Source organism: Puma concolor, chromosome B4, assembly GCF_028749965.1.
Source record: "Puma concolor isolate L17-30 chromosome B4, mPumCon1.1.hap2, whole genome shotgun sequence".
In the NCBI taxonomy this organism is placed as follows: Eukaryota; Metazoa; Chordata; class Mammalia; order Carnivora; family Felidae; genus Puma; species Puma concolor.
In genome coordinates, this window is record NC_141673.1 from 58,814,049 (window position 1) to 58,827,390 (window position 13,342).

Consider the following 13,342-nt stretch of genomic DNA (forward strand, 5'->3'; position numbering starts at 1 on the left):
ATTCTGGGGACTCTGTCTCTCCTACAGCAGACAGAGAGGCTGGTCCGGTGCTCTCCCCTCTCTCCACTGCCAGAGAGCAGAAGCTGTCGTCAGGCCCCACGTCGCCGCTACCTTTGGTTTTAGACCTCGTCATATTGACACGTGGCAATGGAGCTTGGCGACGGGTGCCAGGCTCTTCCTAGAAACCCGGGGCACTGTGTGGTGGGAAGGGGGAGAGGGGACAGTGAGATGAGACTCTGAGGCTCTCCTCTCCTCCCTACGTGTCTCCCCGGGTCAAAACATATTCAAACCCCTCTGTCCAGTTCTCTCCCCGGCTCTCAGCAACTTCTCTGTTGGTTGAGGATGATGAGAGTGACAGCCCTCTGCTCCTAGGGTCTGGAACATGGAACTGCAAAGAAGATTCAGCCTACGCTTGGTGTCTCAGAGGGCTTACCTGTGGGTGCCAGGAGACAGAGTCAAGGGAAGCAGAACAAAGTGGCAGCCGACCCTATTTCTCCCCGACCCTCTCTATCAGGTGCCCCCAATTTTCAGCTCTTCCTATCCTCTTGCTGCTGTGCCTGGCCTGGCCCTACCTCCCCACTGACACTTACGTCAGAACCCAGCTATAAATATGCTCTTAGCATCTTAGTCACTTTCCCCAAGAAGTGCTCCCAGGTTATAAATACCCCAGCCATCTGCCTCACAGGCCCGCCCTACCACCAACCTGGTTGGGTGCTGGGGAGGGACAGGCTTGGGGGTGGGTAAGGAAGTAGAAGCCGGAGTGATTATCTTGCCCACATGAGAAAAACCCAACTCAGTCTGGAGTTAGGGGCCAAGAGGCTCCGGAAGAAAAGGTTCGGAAGAAAACAGACCCACCCTTTTCCCTTTTCCCAAAAGGCAGAGCCAAAAAGAAAGAGAGTAATACTGATGCCGTGTTTATTTTAAAATTTGTTATGTTGTTCATCATGGGTTTGGGGGCATTCATTTTGGTGTTTTAAAAATATTCCATTAAGATATTATTTATCTTAATTGATGAATTTCTTGACATCCCCTTACAATTTTGCCCCCCCAAGTGAGTGCCTTGCTTCATCTCACCTTTGTCTTGCCCCTGGAGACTGAAGGTGTAGTTGGAGGGAGAGAGGTTAGATCACAGTGGCTTGTAGGGAGGGGACACACTGTGGAAGGGGGGGAAAGAGGCACAGAAGACTTCCTTAGATGTTGTCCTTAGATGAAGATCTCCTCAAGGCAAAGGTGGCAGAGCTTCCATGGGTTGCTCAGGAAGCCCCAAGGCTCAGATTTGCAGGGCCCTAAGGACGTCCCTTTCAGGCTGTCTCTTCTAGGCTTCCTATTCCAGGGACCTCAGACCCTGGGAGGAGGGGGTTATAAGCTGAGCAAACACAGACATCACATTACCCAAAGGACACATGGGTTTTGCGCAAACTCGGCCTTGGGCTGCAGACAATATCGACCCCATGGTTCAGGGCTGTCCAGCCAAAGGGAGGGGATGATGAGGAAAGAAGGGCAAAGGTCTAGAGAGGACCCCGTCTCAGAGCAAATACCTCCCTGTCCTCATTCCGTGCCTTCCTTTTACTCTCCCTGTCCCATGCGAGTGGCCCTTGGCCAGTTCAGCTTCCAAGCACGTCTCCTGGATGGAGCCCTTGGGTTCAGTGAGGGAGGGCAGCCAGCTCTGAGCCGTGCCTCTGCCTCCCACCACAGAAGGGCTCACAGGTTGTCAGCCTGGTTGCTGAGTGAGCAGTGATCTGTCTCATCTCTCGGAGTGAGGATAGAGAGAGGAGAAGAGCAGGTAAAACCTAAGTCTTTATCGGCACTGAGACCAGCAAAGGTGGTTCTGGGAGGGGGGGAGGAGGGGGCCTAAGAAAGAAGACAAGGCAGCCTGGGGAAGGAAGAGGCATGAAGTATGGGATAGACACAACAGCTCAGCCCTGAGGAGCCTGTGTGTGAGAGAGAGTAGAAGTGCACAAGGCAGGCAAACTCTGTGTCATCCTTGGTGTCAGCCAGGGTCTCAGCAGGAGACAAAAGAACTATTAAGCTGTCTGCGTTTGTATCACGAAGGAGACTTAATAAAGAACTTATTTACAGAGGCAGGGTTAAGGGAACCAAGGAGGGATGTTGAAACTCCCCGGGACTAGCAAGCCCCTAGTGCAGAAGCAGTGATATCAGAACCTAGGCAGAGCTGGGGCCAGTGGCGAGCCAGACAGGAGTTGTAGGGACAGGCCGCAGCCACAGTCACACAGATCCATGGCAACTAGAAAGAGGGAACAGGAGTAAGAAATACCCTGGCCTCTATCACCTCCTATCCTTTGATCTCCTGCTTGTGTCTCCCCTTAGTCAAATTCAGCAGGAAGCCAGAGGCCAAAGGAGCTCAGGTGAGTCAGCCCCTAAGGTCATAGAACAGGGAAAAGAATGGATAAGGATGTGCCAAGAGAGCCTTAGCAGCCCAGCAAGGCAAATAAGAAAGGGGCTCAAGATACAGAGAAGAGTAAACCTCACTTTGGAAAACAGTGATCTAATCCCCAGTGAATCCAAGGAAGGGGCTCTCTGGTAATCCAGAAAATCGGGGAAGGGGCTTGGTCAGCTCATCCTGGAGTGACAGCCATCAAGCGGGAAGAGGGGGAAGTATTGTGGATTATGGGATGGATTAAGGGTAGGCTACGGATATCTCTGCCTAGGAACTAGATGTCACTGCCAATGGCTGCAGGTGGATCAGAGTCCCTGGGGTGGCAGTTGAGCCTGTGGGGCTTGCTGGATAGACTAAGCTTGAGGAGAGAGACTGGTGGTCATGAAGATGTACAGTGACTCTCTTTGGATGAAGATCTCCTCAAGTCACAGTTGGCATAATTTCCATCAGTTGCTCAGGAAGAGGGAGCCCTCCTTCTGGACAGAGACAGTAATGGGGCCATCTCTTCCTCTCAAGGAAGGGTACTTCCGGGAGGGCATGCTTGCCTACCCCACCTTGGGCTGTCCATACCACACACGGACTAACTGCACCCACAGGCCTCTACCACCATGTCAGGTATGTCAGTCTTGACAATGTTGCTGTCCCTGTCATAGTAGAGCAGAGATAGGGGGCGCCGGGCCGTGGGCACACAGCATGAACCCCCTCCAGCGGTGCCTGCCGCTGTGTTGGCCTTGAGAAGATTGAGCACCGCAGTGTGAAAGGAGGCAGCAATGCCAGGCATGCCTGCCACATGCAGTGGGCACTGCCCTGTGCAGAAGTTCATTGCATAGCCCTCAGGCTGGATGATCCAGTCGTGCCAGCCAATCTCACGGAAGTCCACAAAGAACTCTCGTCGGCAGCACATCCTTGACCCACCCTGGCAGTTGATGCCTCGCCGGTGAAGCCGGTGCTTGCCCCCAACTTTCACCTTGGCTGCCACAAAAGGTCTGTGGGCAGCCCCACCCAGTATGACCGAGCTCTGGGCTCCTTGGCCTTCAGGTACCAGCTCCAGGGTCAAGTGCCCTTGGCTGAAGGCAGCCTGAGCTTCAGGCCCCAAGAAGAGCTGGTGCCAGCCACTGGCATCCACCTCCAGCAGTTGCTGAGTGGCCCAGGTGAGGTTGGTGTCATGTGAGCCTGGCACAAGGATCCTCAGCTTCAAAGGTAAGGTGATGGTATCGGGAGGGAGCTGTACAAAGAACATGACGCTGGCCTGCTGGATCTCCATGGCACTAGCAGTTCTATCAGAGGAGAAGTGGAAGTCAAGACGAGTCTGGTTGATGTTGGAAAAGCCTGCGGACACAAGAACCCCTAGTCACTATGGTCTTCTGAGTGTCAGTGCTACCTCTTTACTCTCAGCATGCTTGAACTCCCTGCAGCACTTGGCATTGTTGACCACCCCTTCTTTATTGAAAATCTTTTCTCTCTTGGCTTCTATGACACAACTCTTATGAGTCTTCCTTGATTTTCTTTGCTGGCTTTTTTTTTCTCTGACCATCTGTTCAATGCAAGAGTTCTCCATAGTTTGTCTTTGACCTTCACTTCCTTTTACTCTACACTGAAGAGAGTTCTTACCCACATTCATGGTCAGCCAACACAATTTTTATGCTGGTGAGTCTCATATCTGGACGTCTAGTCTAGACCATTTTGCACCTCTGGACTAGAAATATGGACTTGGGAATCAACGGGGTGCCTGGATGGCTCAGTCGATTGAGTGTCCAACTTGGCTCAGGTCATGATCTAATGGTTCATGGGTTTGAGCCCCGCATCGGGCTCTCTGCTGTCAGTGTGGAGCCTGCTTTGGATCCTCTGTCTCCCTCTCTCTCTCCCCCTCCCCACTTTCTCTCTCTAGAGCTCTCTCTCAAAAAAAAAAAAAGATTTGGGAATCAACAACCTTCAGGTTTACACTTCTAACCGCTTAATTTTGCCACATGAATGTCCTGCCAGCACATTAAAATAAAAATTTTCCCAAATGGAAATCACTCTTTTCCTTCCTATATACCCCTCTTTCTGTCTTAGAATTGGTGGCACCACTACCCTCCTTATCACCTCTAGAAACCATATCCAGTCCCTCACCACAATGATTCTATGTATTTCTTCCTATCGCTATTACTCTTGTCCAATTTTCTCTCTTCATCCCTTACCTGACCTCCTGGAACACCTTAATTGGGTTTCTATTCCCTCCACTCCACTGAAACTGCTCTTGTCAGGATCACCAACACTTTCTACACTGCCAAATCCAATGGTTTCATCTCTTTATATTCATCTTATTTGACCTTTAAGCAGTGTTTGACACACTTAATCATTCCCTCCCTCTTGAAATATTTCCTTCTCTTGGTTTTTGCGACTCTGGCCACTCTATCTTGGTCTCTTACTGACAGCTCCTCTTCCTCTCCCTGACCTCTCAGTGTTGAAGGTCCTGAGCTCTCTTCTCTATCTATATTCTTTCCCAGAATGATCTCATCAATTCCCATGGCTTTCTATTCCATCTGTATGCTGATGACTCCCAAATATATATCCCTGGCCCTGACCTCTCCCTGATCCTCAGGTTTGTATATCCAGCTGCTGATCTGATATTCTATTTGGATATCCAATGATATCTTAAACTCTTCATGTTCAAAGATAAACTCTAGATTTATCCCACCCCAACCCAAACCTATTCCTTCTCCAATCTTATTCCCTATACATGCATTGCTTGAGGCAAAACCTTGATTGCCCTCATCCCCTACTTTAAAACTATCTGCAATATCTGACAGCTCCACCTCCAATTCATAATATAATTGCACTCATCCCCATCTCCTCTACTACATATTAGTTCAACCCACCATCATTTTTCTCTTGAATTATGGCAATAGCTTCCCAGATGGTCCACTCTTGTCCCCCAAATCATTCTCCATATATCAGCCAGCGTGCATTTTATTACATAAATGGGATGATCTCCTTAGCTTAAGGACCCTTCAAAGGCTTCCCATTGCTATTTGAATAAACTAAACCTCTTAGCACAAAAAAACTTGTACGATTAGGCACTCTGCCATTTAACGACTATATTCTACCTATACTGTCTCTTTTCTGTTCCATGAACTCACCAAACATGGATTCACCTCATGGTCTCAGCACGTGCTGTTTCCTCTGTCTGGAATGTCTTTCCAAGATCTCTGAAGGACTGGCTTCTTTTTGGCATTTAACTCAAATGTCTCCTTCTCAGAGAGGCTTTTCTGACTAACATATCTAAAGCAGCCTTCAACAATATGACCATTTCTCTAATACATCGTCCTGCTTAACTGTCTTTATAGCTACTACCACTCTCTGTAGTCATTTTTGTTTTTTGTTCATATGTTTACTATGTACTTCTCCTCCTCTTCTCTCCTCCTCCCTGCCCCACCATCTAGAATGTAAACTCCATGAAGGTGGAGATTGTGCCTGTACGGTTCACCATTCTCTGTAGTGTCTAGTACATAATAGGCACTCAAAACATGATTGTTAAATGAAAATAAAGTTCAACTAGGCTTCGTGTGAATTGGAAAGTCAGGAATAAGGTTGTTCTCGACAGCTCTCAAAGCCAACATGACATCTCTCATCTCCATCTCTCTAAGTAAGACTACTCCATTCCTCTCTCCCTGTGGATCTACTTCTCCTTTGTCAGTTTCCTCAGGTCCTAAAATGGTGGCCCCAGCTCCCGAGTCTACAGAATCTTTTACTCAGCTCCTCTTAGCTAAGAGACATGATCTTCTAGTGTGCCCCAATTCCCAAATCCTAGATGAAGAGTCTGAGGGGCTCAACTAATCTTGCTATGTCACTAAGCACCCTCCCATTAAAATCTCTTAATTTACCCTAGTTAAAGCAGGCAGACACATAACAAGTAGGGGCTATGGTAGGCTATTACAGTTGGCCCCCAATGAACAACACTTCCCAAAATTCATGGCTTGGTGCAGTTCCTTTCCACATTAAGTCTGGGCATGGCTGTGTGACCTGATTTGGCCAGTGAGACATAGGCAAGCACACAGTTCAAGCAGAAATTTGGTAAGTGCTTACACAATGATGTTTTGCCCTTTTGGAGGCCAGCCACCAGGCTTTAAAGAAACTTGGGCTAGACTACTGAATAATGAGAGACTTTGAGGATCAGACACCATCTTAGATGTTCCTGTCCCATCCGAGCTCCTGACTGAATGCAGTTGCTTCAGTGACCTTACCTACTCCTCAAATGGAGATGAAGAGCTGTCCAGATAAGCCCAGTCAAACCACACGATCATCAGCAATGTTGACTTTTTTGGTTTAAGCCTCTATGTTTGGGCTGATTAGTTGTATTAAGAGATAACTGAAACAGAAATTTGTTACAGAAGTAGGGTGCTCCATGACAAAGACCCAAAATATGTAGCGTTGGCTTTGGGACCGGGTGGCAGGGAGACGTTGGGAGGATGGTGAGGAGACTGTTAGCAAAGGTAGGAAGAACAGTAAGGAAATTGCCACTGGAAGCTGGAGAAAGGGGAACCTGTGTTATGTATTGGCTATCATCTGTGGTAACTTGGAAGCTAGAAATGGTATCTAACAAAGTTGTGAATTTAGCTAAAGATATTTCCAGGCAGAATGCTGGAAGTGCCAATTGGCTTATTTTAGCTGCCTATGAGAAGGCATTTCAGGAGTGACATGAACTAAAAAAGGAACTGTTCAATTTTCAAGCAGAATTTAGAGAAAATATTTCCAACAGGACTTGCTAGATTGAACAATAAGATATTTTTCCATTCCTCACCTCTCTGTCTGGCAAAAGGTTCTCAAAGTAAGAAATGGTCTCAGGGTAAAAATCAAATCCAGGGCATTGCCAGCAAAACATGGTCTCTGAGTGAAGATCAAAACATTTAAAAAAGGGTCAGCTGTAAGAGCCTTTGTTAAGATCTAACACCCTTGTTAAAATCTAAAATTTAAGATGATGTTCTGTAGATCCTCTCAACTAGACAAAAGGGCTTCGAAGGATCTTGAGTGTTGACCCACAATATCCCGCCTTGTAACCTAAAGAGGTGTCTGTCTTGATAAAGCTGAGTGTCTTTTGTCTAATCGAGTAGACTACAATTCATTATTTAGAAGACTCACAGGGTTTTACAGATAATTTTAGTAGTGAAAGCAGCACCAGTTTGGACTAAAAGGGACAGAGATGATTCAAAATGGAAAGATGTCTCTGGGCCCCCTACTTCTTTGGGCAGAAAGCAGGCTGAGAAAACTTCTCAGCTGCAGACACAGGTCATTTCCTATGTAAAAGGAAAGACATCTCAGAGGGTGGAGCCAAGGGCTGAGACAGTAGATCTAGAAGCCAAGGAGAGCACTGATGGGCTCTCCTTAAGAGGAGAGGAAATTCTTAGCAAGGAGCAAGACCCAGTCCTAACCAAGAGAATTCTGGATTTGGGGTAGACCGAGATATGTGCCTGGCTGGATATCAGAACGTTCATGGATCAGTGACTGTTCTGTGTCCCCCACTCCCCTGTCTCCCATATTGAAGAGGAGTATCTATTATGGTTATCCTGTCCCTGTGTCAGCATTGCATGTTAGGTGTGTGGCAGGCAGATAACCTGTATTTTAGGTCACAGGCAGTGGTGTGCTGGTAAATGTTTAACAACTGGATTCCGGAGGCAACTAAACCCTGATTTGTAATGTTTGCCAATTTCTGTGGTATAAATTCTCCCACCACGACTGATTTCAAACTATTAACATGACAACCCTAGATGCGGAGTTGGGAGATGTTTGTAATTTGTTCTCACGAGCCAGTAGGAGGCAGTTCCAGGACATCACTGAACGCCCCTACTCCAGTTTCTCCAGAGCCCCAAGCTCTCTCTTCCTATCTCCACCAAGAGCAACACTCAGATCTTGCTTTCATACTGTAGTGTAGATGATAGCTTAAATTGGAATAAAAACTTCAAGCTAACATATTGAAATGAAAAAGGTAGAACCCAGGTATCAGTTATTCTCACTTCCAAATGTCATCTCAGATCAGGCCCCCTTGGGCCTGAATGTTGTACTCATTCATTGATTAGCAAATATGTGGAAAGTATATAGACTTTGAAGTCAGAGAGAACAGTGTTTGAATTCTGCCCCTTGCAACTGTATGACCTTGGCCATGTAAATGATCTTCTTTGAGTGTCAGTTCTGCTTTCAGAAGATGGAAATAATAAAGTCTACTTTAAATGAGATGAGGCAGGCACACTAAATACCTGGTAGCTGACATTATTATCACAATGTTGCCAGGAACTGGTGTCAGGGATACAGAGGTAAAACAAACAAACAAACAAACAAACAAACAAAACAAAACAAAACACCAAACAGGATCTTGGTGTTCAAGGGAGCCATGGTTCGTTGTTATCTGTCTACCCTTGTGCTCATCCACTCCGAGCTACTTTTCAACTCCAAATGCAGTTTACTCCTTCAGACTTTTACTCTCCATTTACTGTGTTTACCATTCTCTACCCATTGAAGTCAAACTTATTCTACAATGCCAGTCCATTTGCAATCTTCTTTTGAAAGCCTTTCCTCTCTCGCTAGGACCCAATGAATAACCCCTGCCCCAGCAAGCTCTGTGCCCTCCTCTAGCATTATTTCATTCTGCCTTACTTTCTAATTAATTTATTCCCAGCAGCAACTAAACCCCTCATGCACAGGAGCTGAGTTTTCGATTTCTTGCTCTTTCCCACCTTAACCTTCTAAGAACATTACCTGTGTTACTTCATTTAATTCTCTCAACTATCCTCTCATTATCCCCATTTTATACGTGAGAAAACTATTAACAACCGAGGTCACAGAGTAATAAGCAGCAGAGCAGGGATTTGAACCCAGGTTTATCTGGCTCCAGTTTGTGTTCTTAATCACAGGCAGAAATCCCCTTTTGAATTAGAATAGGGTCTTATGCATCACTGATGATTCTACACTGTGGTCAAGCTGACTTATAGCATGGTTTGGTTGTTTAACGCAACCAATGTTTATTGGTCATCTACTGTGTTCATGAGAGGCAGAGTAGTGTGGTGGTCAAGGTCATGGGTTCCAGAGCTAGGCTGTCTGGCTCCACCACTTACCAGTCATAGGACCTTGAGAAGTTACTCAACCTCTTTTTTTTTTTTTTTTTTTTTTAAGTAAGCTCTACACTCAACGTGGGGCTCAAACTCATGACCCTGAGATCAAGAGTCGCATGTTCTACGGACTGAGCCAGCCAGGTGCCCCAATTACTCAACATCTTTGTGCTTCAGTTTCAGTATCTTTAAAATGAGGATAACAGTAGTACTTGCCTCACTGGGTTGTTGTGCGGATCTTAAGGAGTCAGCGTGTGTAAAAGGCTTAGAATCAAGTAAACATCATACAAGTGTTATTTCTACTATATGCTACCTTCTGGTGATAACGCGAAGAATAAATGACAGTTCTTGATCTCAAGGGATTGACATTTATGGGAAGACAGACTTCACAGAAAACCTGGAAACAGGCAATTCCACACAGAGTTCAGGTTCAGGGTGAGGGTATGGGAACCACGGGAGAGGGAGCCCATCACCTTCAGGTCAGGGTGGGTTTTTGAGGGTGGGAGCACTGGGTCTTGAAGGGACAGGGGAGTAGGTGCTGACCAGGGGAAAGGGGCCAGGAGTGGGCAGGATCTTCCAGACCTCAGAAAGAGCTTGCAAGAGGCTCAGAGGCCAAAGACATCACTTTGTGTTCTGTTTCTAGGGTCCTGTCTCCAATTTCTCGACCTTCTCTCTACGCACTAAATTCTCCAACTCCTCTTCCCTCTCTGGGGGTAACCCTCTTTTCTCCTCTATCTTTTACCCACCTTTCTGAATCCCATTTTGACCCTGTTCTGATGTGAGGACCCAAGGTATTAAGACGAGAGAACAGGGGTAGGTTGGAGGGGTACTGTAGTCCCAGTGTTCTACTGTTTCCCTTTTTACTAAAATGAGGCATCTGGGGGATGAGGAGAACAGAGAAAGGACAGACTCCCCAGATCCCAGCCTCAGGGGCCAGGCCGAGGAAGTAGATTAGCTCACACCACAGCCTGTGGAAGTTTGTGGGAGCCAGAGGACATGCAGACAGGCGGTCCCCAAAGAAGTGAATTCGACCCACTTCCCAGCTGCCCATTGGTGAAGTCTAAATAAGAGAGAGCAGGGGCGCCTGGGTGGCGTAGTCGGTTAAGCGTCCGACTTCAGCCAGGTCACGATCTCGCGGTCCGTGAGTTCGAGCCCCGCGTCGGGCTCTGGGCGGATGGCTCAGAGCCTGGAGCCTGTTTCCGATTCTGTGTCTCCCTCTCTCTCTGCCCCTCCCCCGTTCATGCTCCGTCTCTCTCTGTCCCAAAAATAAATAAAAACGTTGAAAAAAAATTAAAAAAAAAATAAATAAGAGAGAGCAGGAGGTAGGGTGGGGAGGGGTGACAGCCTGGGATTAGGAGATTATAGGCCATGGGAAGCAAGAGTAGGATGGTTTGGGGGAGGGGGACAGGGGTTAGGCTGGGAGGAGACGTTTCCTTTCCCAGAGAGGTCAGGTGGTTTGGGGAAGATCTATAGCATAGGAACCCACCTGTGTCGGCAAAGCTGATGATCTCATATTCCTGTTCCCTGTCAGCCTCCAGAAGTGTCCCCTGGGGGGGCCCATGGAGGTGCTGTAGCACAGTCTTCAGAGCAGCTCTGGACACAGGCCGGCTCAGTGTTGGGCGCTGGCTGAGGCGTAGCTTGTCCAAGATGCTTCTCTTGGCCAGGTCAAGTAGCAGCTCCCGCTGGCGATCCAAGTCCAAGGCAGGTCCTCCACATGCCAGACACTGACTGTCAGCTCTGGGAATGGCCGCTGGAGCCAGACCCAGGAGGAGGAAGGCCAGGAGCAATGAGGAGATCATTGCTGGGGGAGGGCCTCTTTGAGTGATACAGCTGAGGCAGAGCTGTAAAACTGGGGCTCAGGGTCTCAACAGCTGTGGTCTCAACTCCAACCTGGCCACCGGGGGCCCTGGAAGGAGAGTGTGTCCAGCTGGCATGACTCCTTGTTGCAGGGGATACAGCAGCCAAACATCTGACTTGGGAGATGAAGCCAGTTACAGGTAGAACTTGGCAGGAGCCTCGAACACATAGTCAGTGAAAGTACAGAGTGGGGGATGTGAGGGGAGGTTGGTTTGTTTGGGGAAAGAAATGTCCCCGGGCCAATGTTGGGAGGCAGTGGGTTACCCAAGTAAGCTGCCAGGCCTGGGGACAAAGGTTAGAGATGAAATTCCTCTTCAGATCAATAGCCTTGCTGGGAAGCCTGGAGGAAAAGGGAGAGATGAGAGGTTTTTAGGCTGAGTGTTAAAGGGTGACTGACTCTCAAACAAGAGGGGTCATTGGCATGACACTTCCTGTCACTGTCGTGGGGATAATTGAGAGTTATATTTTCCTTTGCCTGGTCCTTCTCAAAGCCCCATGCCCCTTTTCTCCCTCCCTGAGGTTCATAATGCAGAATCCTTTGTTATTCCTTCCCACCCCTATCCCGTTAGGTTTTACCCAGCTGGGATCCAGATTAGCCAGTATGAAGGTTAAGGCAAAGGAGGGGAAGTGTTCCAGCCAGGTCTTCTGTGTCCTCAGTGGGAAGTCTGAAGGTGGGAATGGGGCTTGAGTGCTAGATTTACTCACCTTTTGGGGATTTGTCTGTTTGGGAAGAGAAATTTTGAGATTTCTCAGAATCCCTGGTCCTCCAAAGGTCCTGACCAGTGGCTCTCCAGGGAAGGGCCTGTGTCCCCACAGTAGGGATTTACCTGGCAGGAATGGTGGGTAGAGTTAGGAAGATAGATTTTTTTAAAAACTAGATGACCTTGGTCAAAATTCTGTCTCTTCCTTTTATTAGTGGCGTGACTTTGGGCAAGTTTCTTGACTTCTCTTGCTTTAGTTTTTTCATTGCAGAAGTGGGAAAAATGGTTACCCATGATACCAAAATCCAAAAAAAACCCATAATCCTTTTTTTTTTTTTTTTGATAACTCATATGGTGACTAAGTCTGACCTGAACACAGGGGAGGTTATCTATGATTTTTTTAAAAAGTGTACTGAGACTATACATTTTTACTCCAAAAATATTGATTCTGGGATCCTACTCCTAGGGGTGTTGTGTAATATATAGCATATGTATCATTTTACCCTTTTAAAACTTGAAATTTTCTGAATTCTGAAACATGTCTGGCCCAATAGATTTTGAATACAGGATTATAGATCTGTAATGATTATCTCAGAGCCTTGAGATTTAAATAATTTTGTAAAAACACTTACACTGGCTGTCACATAGCAAGTGCTTAATAAAAGTTTATTATTTCTGCTATGTAGGTTTGTTTGTGGACCAGAGTAACCTGTACCTCTAGATGTGCTGAAGAAATTCCGCCACTATTAGCCCTTCTGGACTCTTCTTTCCTAGAAGCCATGCCCCCAATCACCATCTGCAGTGCAGTAACTTTTCAAGTCGTATCTGTTGCTTACCATTATATTACTAGCATTGCACATAGTGCCTGATCTATGATGTAGGTGTTTAAAGGTGTGGAAATTCCCTCCCCCCAAGTTTTATTGAGAGATAATTGCTACGCATCACTGTATATGTTTAAGGCACACAGCATATAACTTCTCTGTAGTTTACTCAATCTCCCTCACCTCTAAGAGCTAATTGCTCCTTCTGGCGCCTCCATAGTACATTGAACCTATCTCTATAGCACATACATGGTACTATAATTATTTGATTATTATTCTTTTTGCCTACTGGAGTTCTTGTGACATAGTAAATATTTAATGGTCGAATTCTATCACCGTAAGACTACAATGCTTCTCGGAGGGAATTGGTCAGTAAATGATCCAAATACATCTAATCAATAACTAAATTGATTTGCCTAGAACAGACAGAATGGGGGAGGTTGCAACTTCAAATGACTCTTGAGGAAAAGAACTCTATCTTGA

At 46.8% G+C, this 13,342-nt stretch overlaps 1 protein-coding gene across 1 annotated transcript; it reads right to left on the reverse strand.

Annotated features, from left to right (window-relative positions):
- Nucleotides 1-901: 901 nt before the first annotated feature.
- On the reverse strand, nucleotides 902-11,526 carry INHBC (inhibin subunit beta C). The gene is made up of 2 exons (XM_025927028.2): nucleotides 10,967-11,526; nucleotides 902-3,727 (listed from the first exon to the last, which is right to left on the reverse strand). The coding sequence occupies exons 1-2, from the start codon at nucleotides 11,277-11,279 to the stop codon at nucleotides 2,979-2,981; spliced, it is 1,062 nt and encodes a 353-aa protein (XP_025782813.1). The 5' UTR covers nucleotides 11,280-11,526; the 3' UTR covers nucleotides 902-2,978.
- Between the last annotated feature and the right edge of the window lie 1,816 nt (nucleotides 11,527-13,342).

Coding starts and splice junctions, on each gene's coding strand:
- INHBC (XM_025927028.2), bottom strand. CDS start 11,279: ATGATCTCCTCATTGCTCCTGGCCTTCCTCCTCCTGGGTCTGGCTCCA. Junction 3,728..10,966: donor CATCAGCTTTGCCGACACAG/GTGGGTTCCTAT, acceptor TTGTGTCCGCAG/GCTTTTCCAACATCAACCAG.